Source organism: Rhea pennata, chromosome 4 (assembly GCF_028389875.1).
Source record: "Rhea pennata isolate bPtePen1 chromosome 4, bPtePen1.pri, whole genome shotgun sequence".
NCBI classification, from domain to species: domain Eukaryota; kingdom Metazoa; phylum Chordata; class Aves; order Rheiformes; family Rheidae; genus Rhea; species Rhea pennata.
Window position 1 is genome coordinate 62,227,684 of NC_084666.1, and position 11,691 is coordinate 62,239,374.

The 11,691-nt window shown below is 37.3% G+C and overlaps 1 protein-coding gene across 2 annotated transcripts in view; it reads right to left on the reverse strand.

Moving 5' to 3' along the window:
• LARP7 (La ribonucleoprotein 7, transcriptional regulator) overlaps positions 1-11,553 on the reverse strand; it is a 28,356-nt gene extending 16,803 nt beyond the window's left edge. The window contains exons 1-6 of one of the 2 annotated variants that reach the window (XM_062574862.1): positions 11,386-11,553; positions 6,730-6,938; positions 5,128-5,228; positions 4,925-5,008; positions 2,009-2,173; positions 1,260-1,368 (exon numbers count right to left, since the gene is read on the reverse strand). In XM_062574862.1, coding sequence (XP_062430846.1) covers positions 1,260-1,368; positions 2,009-2,173; positions 4,925-5,008; positions 5,128-5,228; positions 6,730-6,937 — 667 coding nt within the window. In that variant the 5' untranslated portion in view covers position 6,938; positions 11,386-11,553. Of the gene's footprint in view, positions 1-1,259; positions 1,369-2,008; positions 2,174-4,924; positions 5,009-5,127; positions 5,229-6,729; positions 6,946-11,385 lie in introns of both variants that reach the window. The other variant, XM_062574861.1, reaches the window with a different exon arrangement.
• Positions 11,554-11,691: the final 138 nt, after the last annotated feature.

Below are 11,691 nucleotides of genomic sequence, written 5' to 3' on the forward strand. Positions count from 1 at the left end.
TGTCCCAAAATTTTTCCTAAGCATTTTAGACAGATGAGAGAAAACACAGGTAAGACTATTTCACAAAGTTGAAACCACCCCTGGTCTCATGTGAAACTTGACTACAGGTTTCCTGGAATACTTACTCTCAATTTAAAATGAAAGGATCTAGACATCTTATTTTGTTATGCCATCCCTTGAGAAGAGATAACCTTCTTCCTTCCAGGCCAGCCAACAAAAAAATGAGCAAATAAATAAAGACTGCTGACTTACATTCTGAGAACAATACAAAAGGATACTCAACATCTAGCTGAATACATTCAGTAGGTCCTTTCATAAGCCCAATAGATCTATCACACTATTTACATAATGAATAACTGTATGTCTTAACTTTTATCAATGTGACCCCCCCCCCAAAATTTAATTCCCCAAATTGTTCAAAGTTCTCAGAAACAAGACATCTCATCAGAAACAAGAGGAAAAATGCTTGAGTGATCAAAGCTGCAACATGATCCTATGAGGATGCTTCAAAAAGATTTGTCTATTGGAATAGTTTACTGTTTACTGAAAAAGTGCTCAACTGAATTCAAGATCCCTTTTTCTACAATATCCTCCAGGTCTTTGTCACTAATGTTTTTCAATCATGAAAGCCGGAACCATAAATACACTGTAAATAGCTCATTCCCCCATATACTGCTCAAATAGTGAAAGTTCAAAGAGGAAAAAATGCCAAAGCTACCATTTTCACAGGGATCAGGCTGAAATATTAATCAGCGAGTAAATATTGGAAGACTTGGTCTGAAACACATCAGATGATAACCTCATCTGAACAGCACTAACATTTAGTCATAATTTTGCTTTATGTTTTAAAATACTTAACTAGTGAAAAGAAAGATACAAACAATCTGTTACATTTGTCTTTTGCTAATGTTAAGTGCAACAGAAATTGTGCAATCTGAAAGCTGTTATGCTAGCATAACAATGACTAATGATGGTAGCTGGTAAGAGAAGAAAAATAATTTAACTTCCTTATCAAGTAGGAGAACAAAAAAGGCAGAAACTTACCATATTTCATTTTTACAATTAATTTGATTTTACAATTCCGTTTTTACACCCACATTGGCCAACAAAAAAACAGTAGCCAGTAGCAGGCATTCTTATTTTTACAGGCTTTTCAAGAAACACGAGATTATGCTGCAGTAACATAGCAGTTCAAATTTTTCTCTTCAGAAGCTGAAGCACAAAACAGTGTTTCTTGACCCTAACTTATTAATACTTACCTACGACACTGCTGTTACTTGTATTCAGCGCAGGAACAGGCTTATTCTTTACTGTTTTGGGGAAAATCCCAGGTTTCCGAGGTGCTTCTTCTGGTGGATTATTCAAAAACTTAAGAAAAAAATTAAAATCAACAAATCCCTACTTAAAATTATTTTTATTTTTTAAATCCCCACCCACGTTAAAAACTAGTATTACAGTCATTCAAGAAAAATGGAGTCCCCTATGAAACCAAAGGTATAAACTTTTTCAGTCCTACCAGACTTACTCAATTTCACATTCTTAATGTTACATCTTCGTGCTTATTCAACATTCTGCCTCTACTACCACTATAATATTGATATGCATGTTTTAAACTTTTTAAACAATGTACTAGAAAGCAGAGAACTTGTTATAACTATACACTTCCAATTAAATTTAACAGCCTATTTTCCTTTTAGATGGTTAATCTCCATTTCTGCAATCAAAAGATGCTGAGAATATCCAACCAAATTAGTCCCCAAAATATCCACTATGTTTCTATTAAAATTCCAGCTTGCTTAACAGTACTATTCTTTTTTATGAATAGTGGAATTAGTTGAAGGTCTAGAGGCAGGAGATTGAGACATAATTCCTGCTAACAAAAATCATGATATTTTAGGAATTTCTGTATCTAAAATTCACTAAGCTACTCTTCCTCTGAGCTTATGGAGGTTATAATATCTATATTAGAGTAATAAACATGAGGAATGTTAGAGGTATCAACACTCACCTCAATAGCTTTATCTGCTTGCTCTTTAGTTTCAAATTCAACGAAAGCAAATCCTTTCGGATCACCACTAGATTTATACCGGGGTATACTGACATAAACTACGTTGCCACACTTTCCAAAGACTCGTTCAATCCAACTGTGATTAACATTTTTGGGAAGCAGCTCCTAAAAATTAATTAGTTTTATCAGTATCATATACACATTTTTACAAAGACTATATGATTATATCAGATTGTTTACCGTACCTTTTTTAATTGAAGTTCTCAAAAAAAAAAAAATCAAATTTGTGATGACAACCTTGAGAAACGTTTTAGTTTTTATTTCAGTAACCATTGTTGAGGACAGATCACAGTATTCTGTTGGGTAGCAATTTGTAAATAATGTACTGAAAATGGATCTCTAATCAGAAATGTAAGTATAGCACAAACAGTATATATTTAATATAGACATTTCTATCTTCTTCCTGTGACAGATACCAAAACTTCACCTGCAGCTATATCTTTGCAAGATTAAATATCTTTGCAAATTTAAGACCTTCAAGCAAACATAATGCTGTATTGCCTCAAACTACACACAGTAGAGCACAAGGATATTTTTGATTGTTCATAACCTGGGTATTATAGAAAGAAGAGTTCTTGCAGGTCAGTAAGGAAGCGTTACTCAAATGAACTGATTAATTAATTCCTGTAGCCAACACGTTTTACAGCTTAGTGGTTAGCACTTACAGGCTAGCTGAACAGTTGGAGCACAAGTAAAAATTTTTGGCCAGCAGCTTAGATTATAAAAATGTCTGAGTTCATTACTTTTCCCTACAGTTTGGTAGCAGGCAGACATCACACTACAGTTCTTAGCCACTTCCCATTTCCAACCAAAGAGAAATCCTGTCATATCTATTTCCTCTCAAAATTTTCAACAATTTCACTTAGACAGGGCAAGTTTCTAAAGAAACACATCTTTAAGGCTCAATTCTTATTTCAGAAACAAAGCTTTGACTTCCTGCATGAATTCAGAAAACATAATATTGTTTTTTATGCTGGAGACACTACTTCCCCTTGGAGGTTTTAACTGTAATCTTTGCATTGATCCAATGTGGAAATTTATCTTTCCCCTAATTCAGAACGAGGCGAAACTTGCCAAGAAAACTTTCACTATAACTGCTCCCTCCCATGTCCCCACCTGCACCCCCCTCAAGGATATACCAAAAGGAAACATTTAGCATGGCTTAGCATTTCTATAACTGCAGGATAAGCGACAGATACTATGCACATTGGTCTCTAAAAAAACAAAAACAGTGGTAGTAACAAAAGGTGTTTGATTGTTATATAGTCTCCAAATAATATCTCTATGAATTCAGTAACTTGTATAACACAACATTTACCTATTTTGGATTTGCATAACTTTTTTTTTTTTTTTTTAAGTAGTTAGCTAATTAAGCTATATACAAGTTATGTGGTTCATTACATTTAGAATATCTTTTCTGAAAATGATACAGACAATATCTGAAGAGTTCTGAACAGGCCATATAATCATGTTAGGGAAATACCATGTTAAAGAACAGATTATGTTTGGAGTAATCCAGTTTCTCCATATCTGGATGGGATGGCACTTTGGATGTGATTATAACATATCTTCCACCACAGGAGGTTTGGTACATACTAGAAATTACTAGTTGCAGGGCAGTTAAGTTGCTGACAGCTTCAGGTATATGCACAAGTTGACACTAGTCATGAAAAGCTTTCTTTACAGACAAATGAAATTCCATTCTGGCCCCAATTCTATTAAAAAACAAAGGATTTTAAATAAATGGCAGTTTGACGATCAGATCTTTTCCTGTACTATCAAAGTAGCTCAATGATGCAGTAACAGTTGTTCCATTTTGACACATCTGCAATATCATGTTGAAATGCAGTGTTTTACTGACAGCACAAGCTATTTTCATTAAAGTTCAGTATCAAAAAATCCACAGAACGCTGTGATGGGAGTAGGAGAATTTTTAAAAACAAAAAACCCCTAAACAACGGGCTAGCTCATTTTGGTATGTTCTTCCCTTAAAAGAATGTTAGTGTTACAAGAACAGTCACACTTGTAGCAGCAGCCTTTGTAAACAGATAACTAGGAATACTTTAAAAACCATCTTGCAAACTCAGGAAGTTTCTGTTGTCTGATAAAACTAATAATGCTATTACTTTAAATGCTCATGACTACATTATGGTAACTTGTAAATCTCTCAGTACCAGTGTTACTTCTCTAATGACATTAACGGAAAAGTACAATGAGTACACTAAACACAAAAATAAAGGCACCAGTTTTCTCACTAGTGTGCAAAAATCATTCTTTGCTCAGCATTTAAAGTTATTTAAGTTGGTAAAAGAAATCAGTGTATAAAACAAATCCCACAGGGCTCACCCTGCTGTCTCCCCTTCATGCTGCACAAGCACCAGCAGCCAGCCCTCCACCCAGTCCTTTGCTGCTACTGATGCACAGATACTTTTCCAATATAAAAATATTTTCTGCATTAAAATATGTGTATAAACCTTCAATTAAAGCTCTAAGCATCACAAGTTCAGTGCATTTATAATGCATTTCTCTCTCACACTGATTTTCTTTTGCAGTAAAAGACCAGGTCTGTTAGCATTTGCAGCTTATGCAAGCATTTCTTGTACTAAACCTGCAAAGTTCTTAAAGAAAATCTATCTTCTAATTTTGATAAAACTATGCATCTGTTTTATGTTGTTGTTATATTGTTAGTAATAATAAAAAACATTATATGATTAGATCTTTATAATCTAAGAGACAATGCCCAGAAGAGTTTACAATCTGAAAGTATTTATATTAAAAAAATAAGTTTAGATCTTAGTAAAAACAAAGACAAAGCACTCGTCAGATTAATCACATTCATAACAGATGCAGCCTTACCACATAGACCGTACGACTGTCCACATCCTTTGGTTGCTCACCCAGTGGTTGACGTCTTCTGATTCTAGTTCCTTCTAAATCCAACTAAAAGTAACAAAAACATTGAACATGCATTTTCTATAAGATTATTGCCTACTTTAATACCACTGTTACTGTTAGTCCAGCTTCTGCAAATTTAAAGGTGTGAAATATTAAATACTCACTTCTACAACAGATGAACTTTTAACTGCTCGAGCTATCAATTTTCCATCAGTAGTCAATTTTTTCATTTTGTTGAAAGAAACAAGAAGTGAAATGTCAACATCTAGGAAAAAAAAAGACGGAAATGATGAAACCAACACAATCTGGGAAGCATTAGTTGTGTGTTCTAAACTGACAGTTAACTCATCTAGTATTTTCATAAAATAATGTGCAAGTCATAACTATAGTTTGTAACCATACTACATGCTGCCAAGGTTTTACAGAAAAGTGAATTTTTGCCAATATAGTTTCAAGTGATCTTATATTTAATTTCCTTTTGTGCCAGCCTTTATCAAAGGAATTTTGTTCTATTCTTTTACCTCTCCACTTATAACTATTGTCTTTGAAAGGGAAGAAAAACTTCTTTCTGATGTAGTTTTACAATACAAAAACAATTTGCATTGAGAACATGCCTCTCCTTCAAGCACCCAATTAAGGGTTTAACCCAACCTTCTGAACACAAAAGAGCTTCTGCTTACACTTCAGATGAGGTGAGTCATGCTGCTAAAATCTTGACAGAAAATTATGCAATATCAGTCTTAAGGATTTTTTTTAAATAAGTTTAAGACATCTAAACTTAAAGATCTCCAGAAAATGTAGAATAAAGTTTGGTCCTCTGAAGGCTTTTTTTTGTTGTTGTTTTTTTTTTTTTTGTTTTAATGGCTTCAATTTAATTCACTTCGGGATATATCAAATACTTAAAAAGATCAGACTTTTCAAAAAACGCAACTGGATTAATGATTTACATTTCAAATAAATATGGGCTTAAGAAAAACAAAAAGTTAACACCTGTGGAACCTGCAACTTTGTTGGATTTGATGGAAAATAAGCATCCCATTTTACAGACATACTGCAGGTTTAAGTCCACCTAGTACTACACAGTTCAACAACTATACTGATAGACAAGATAGACTGACAAACATTCATTATTTTTTAAGCAAAAGCACACTAGTCACTGCAGCTAATGTACAGACTAACTTCTTCAAAATTGGCAAATAGTTTCAGAACAAAGCTCATTTTCCTACTCTGAGGTCAAACCCACGCAAAAAAAACTCTGTAGGAAAGAGATCAGTAATAGCCCTATATGCAAATGTACTACCACTCTCTTATCAAACTTACAGAAAAAAAAGAAATGTCAACAGACTGCAAGACCAAATAGCATTTTAATTTCTGCATACATCTATCCTACATAAGAAGTACCGTACATAAAAAGAGAAAATATGATCCTTGTTTGCTTGCTTGTTATGGAAACTATACTAAGTTAAAAACAACAACACCCACACCTCTCTCCACTCCCAGCCACCAAAACACCTAAAGATGACTAACTCACTTCTATAGCTGGTAGTTAAGGAAAGAAACACAGGAAGAATGAAGACGATTTTTCAAAAACTTAGTACCAAATTCCAGTTCCTGATCTAATCTCAACACTAGTTTCCAGCATTAACCTATTCTCTTCCCCAGGAATACACATGTGCTAAAAATATTTTATAATGTCATGAGCAATATTCCAAAGAAGAAAGTTAAAAACACGTATGTTTACAGAAATATACTGAAAACCAACTTACATCCATCTCTAGACTTTTCTATTTGTTCTCGGAGAAATCTGTCTTTGTGGAGATTAACATCTCCAAACCAGAAATCCACTTGTTTTGCTATATCTGCCAGCACCTGTTTAACCCTTGACCTCTTCTTTTTCTCTCTTTCTTTCTTCTGTTCAGTGCTTTCCTCTTCCATGGCTTTGTCTCTCGTAGCTTCAGCCTCCGTTCCTGTCATTCTGTCAACTCAAAATTAAACATAACCTTTGTGAAGATCAAGATACCTTTACTGAAAAGAGTAAATATCTGCTTGTATTTCTATCCCTTCTAAAGAGTAATTTCCGTAAGTTTTATCATACATTAATGAATGTAACTTCACTTGTCCCCTGCGAGACTCACAGCATTAGCCATTTGCTGTCTGCACCGCAGGGAAATACAAAGCACAAAGATAAGGAACATTAGGTCACATATCAAATGGGTGGTGAAGACTAAGCCGAAACTCAGTCTCATGGCTCCCAGTACAGCCATTTAGCCTCATAGATTCACTGCAGGCAAGTCAGTAACAAACTGCAGGCTTTAATTTAAAAATGATACTATGGTGTTAATCCAAAATTCCTCATGAACAAAGTCCGCCCTCTCCATCAGATATCTAACTGCAGCCTTTGAATTTCGGCAACAATCACAGGATTCAAAGTTCCAGTTGCCTTCACAAGTCATCAGACAAGCAGCACCATCAAAAAATATATGCAAGTGAATTGTTTAAAGCACTTGTGCAGGACAGACGATGTCTTTTAGGAAGACATAAATTTCCTGTCACTAGAAGAGCAAAATATTTGTTAGTCTACAAAAATCTATCCAAAAGCAGACAATGTTCCTCCTAATAAATACATTTCCTTAGATCTGAAAAACAATATAGGTTGAGCTCTTCTATTCCTAAAATCTCATAGTAGAGATCGTAGAAAGAGTATAAAACTACACTTCAGAAATTACTTTCATGCAGAAGATAAGTGAGAGAAGAGGAAGAAAAAAAAAAAAAGTCAGACTATACAGGAGAGTTTTGAACAGGCTGGCCAAAGGACAATGCCTCAGAAGGCACATATGGTAAGTTCAGTGGTTGCAAAGAGGTTAATTACATTGATGTACATACAGTAGCTGAAAAAAAATTAGTATGACTGCCAAATGCAAAATTTCTATTAATCCCTATAAATAAATACAGTGTCAAGATATATTTAAGCAGGCACTTGGTATTCACAGGAGGTTTAGTGATATCTGTTCTAAAAAATTACCTTTATATCAAAAATGAAAAACACTATCACTGTCCATTGCTAAAGAGCAGGACTTCAAAAACTTCAAATCTTGCCTTTGAGTACGGTCCAACACTTTCTTACTACACTTATTGGTCTGTTAAAAAATTGAATGCAGAGTACTGCATTCTGGAAGCCATTACTTACCACACTTCCTGCAAGCCTATGTAGCAATCAGTATGAGCTATACTTGAATAGGCATTTTTCTTTCTTTAGTTAGAGCTGTCCTGTTTTAATGGGAAACCAAGTCCTGCTAAGAACTTCAGAACCAGGCCCCTAGAAAGTAGGTACTAACTAGAGAGAAGTGACTTGAATTTACAGGCTTACCTTAAAAACACTAGAACTTTTTAATGTATCAATTTGTTTTTTTTGTTGACATTTCAATTTACTGTAGCAAGTCAGCCTTCCTTGAAAATTGTCAGTCAACATACTTTATTTTACCAAGCAAACCAGAAATACAACCTGGCAAAGGCAGACAGCTTTGGGGAAATTAAATTAACACAAAAATTGAAGTAATTAATGTAACAATCACCATATGAAAGACTTCTCTGCTCACTGCCAATGGATAGTACTGTAACATAATATAAAAGGAAATGGCAAGTATAGCCAGAGAGGAAGGCCACCTCTCTAACAGGAGGACATAAAAATGAAAATTGTCTTCAAATGACTGTGTAAATCAGGCTTCTTTAGACGATTACCAGTTTCTCTCTCTCCAGTGAACTAACTACTCAAGACAGTGGAAGGTCAACAATTACCTAGGAACGATAAGCCAGGTAAAAATCCCCACTGAAGCAGAAGTTCAAGCTACATTCAAGTTTTTCAGTAAGATATTAATTTACATTAATAATCAGTAGAACAATATACTACTTAGCTGCAGGCTATAGGTAGTTGCATTCATTAAGGTAAAGCTTATTAGGAAATACTTTTATTGGTTGAACAGTGTATTAAATAACCATATTGACCGTAGATTATGCATAATACAGCTATAATTTAAGAATGCATCTAAAGTGCTTCATGCATTTTGAGTCACTCAGCTTTAGGACTTCTTTCTCAGAAGGCAAGTTCTCATTTAAGCTTAAAGGAAACACAAACAGCTGTGAGCTATATTCTGCTCTTTTTATGGTACTCCCTTTCTGCTGCTGTTTCAGGAATGAATCTTTGAGAATATGATCTTGGAGGAGCTTAGAAGTAAGCATCAGAGCAAATATCAGCTATGAACATATCTTACAATTTGTGTACAATTTCACATTCACTAGTGAAATACTCGAGAGATCACTGAGTCTAATTCATAACATAAGAAAAACAAAATAAGCAAATGCTATGAGTATTTGACTTTTTTTGTTGTTATTCCTTTTCTTTGCACCTCCTGTTGCAAAGCTCAATCCAGCAATTAAAGCTGCAGTCTAAAGGTGTAAGACATCTGCATTTTTGCTAACTTGCCAGCCTTGCAAATGCAAGCACCACTTTGTTAAACAGTAAAAATCAGAAACACAAGCAGAGTCAAGATTTCAGCCTATCAGAACAGAAGAACTACCCTCTCTTAGTTTTCCTCAAGAGAAATAAAATCACATGTTCTCTATGTTCAAGTAGGAAAAGGAGGGGCAATTAAGCAGGCAGGCAGGGTAGGCGAGGAAAGGAGGAAATCCACAAAAACAAAGATGATATAAATAAAAATGCAAGGCCAAACAAACCTCTGGTGGTTTGCCTAAATACATTATACAAGACAAACAGCAACAAATTAGTGCTAATCTTTATAGAAAGAAGTTCCAAACTTAACTTCCACTGTTACAAGGACACCTAGAAAAGCGTAATTAAAAGCAACTGTCATCCAGAGTCTACAAGAATTATAGATCCAGTTTTTAAATAACCAGTTCCCTTGTTTTAAGCATCAATAAACATGCTCGTCTGTTTGGGCGATTTTTAAATATCAAGAAATGAGAGGGGGAAAAAAATCATTCAAAATACTTCTAACACTATGAAAATTTTTCCATATAGTCAGTGTTTCCTCTTTTGGACAAAAGTTATTATGTGACGACTAATACAATTTGCTGCATGATCTAACAAGAGAATCTTCTGCCTTTTTTCCCTGTTCGAATCATGGAACTGATAATTTTAAACCGATATTTAAGAAATCCAAAAGATTTCATAAAATGCTGGGTTTCAATCCTAGGACATGCATGCTTACAAACATAAATGGGTCAGCTATCATGTCCTGTGGAAGCTGTTATGGCTGTTTCCAAACACGGGCAGACCTTACTGTGCCAGTCTTGCTGTGGTCACCTTTTTCTCTACCATCACTAGAGCCAGAAAGGGAGGTTTTGAATAAAATGAAGGCCCATAGCATAATACAACATCAATAACAAGAAAACATGGGCCTCTAGTAAGATACTTTATCAGCGGATCTCAAATAACTCTGTAAACAAAGTCAGTTTCATCACACCCTTTTCACAGCTGAAGCAAATGGAGAACCACAGAATTAATCTACTGCCATAACTCCTTTTCAAGAGTCTCATTTTCCCATTCTTTATTCCAGTGACTTGCAAAGGCCATGCTGGATCATTAAGTGGAATAAGGCTGGCTGGAGGTGCAAAATTAAGGAGTGCAATTAGACTGATTTAGCCATATGAACCAACGATTCACTGACACTAAAAGGGCAGCCTGGCTTCTATCCTATTCACTAAACAGTCATCCCTTTGAGTCTGTATCATCCACTGGTGAGCAAGTTTGAGTCTCTGACCCCAGAAGTAAGTCATTTACTTCTCTGCTGTAAGTGGATTAGGTCAACTCATTAAGGAGCTTAATAAGCAGCACAGATGATCACAGGAAGCTGCAAAAATGAGCATGTAGAAACAGGACAGAGGGGTTACAAAAACAAAATATTCTGCTGCCCTTTTAGCAGCTGCAGACAGAACAGCTCAGAGGCACTGCACAACTGCATGTGAACTTCCTCCTTCAAAGGGGAGAGACACGATGTAAGACAAGTTTTCTTTGGCCTGACGCAATTTTTGCAACTGGCAAAATGACACTTCCCATACATTTACCAACCATTTAGCTACACCACCGCAGGCTTCAGCGCTGTTACCAGGACTGCTCGCAGACCCGGCGCGTGTGTGCGTGCGTGTAGAAGGCAGCGCTTAGCCCTCGCGTGGCAGGCGCGCACGAACCCAGCCGGCCCCGACATGACAAGATGGCGCCCCCGCCCGGCCGCCCGCGCCAACCGCCGCAGGCACCCAACGGCTCGCCCGGCACGAGTCGCCTCCTAACGGCCGCCGCACGAGTAGCGCCCGGCGCATGCGCATGACTCCGCCGCCACAGCACCCCCTGCCGGCGCCGCCGCGGCGAGAGCGGCCCCGGAGCACGGCTGCCGCCCCGCGCCACTGACCTGCCGCCGCGCCCGCCGGTGGAGGCTCGGGAGGCCACGTCGCACGGGGACACCGCGGCCGCGCCGTCCGCACTCGCCTCTCACCGCAGACCCTGACCCTCCCTCGGCCCCCGCGCGACGCGCGCGCCCCTCGCTGGGAAAAGCCCCGGGGCGCCGCGCCCGCATGCGCAGTGCGGCACCGGGGGGGGCGGGGGCGGCCGCGCCTAGCTCGGGGCGCGTGATTCGCTCCTCGCGGGCGGGGGGAGGGGGCTTTGGCGCTGGCTGTCGGCTTCTAGTGACGTCACGCGGGCGGTGGCGGGAAATTTT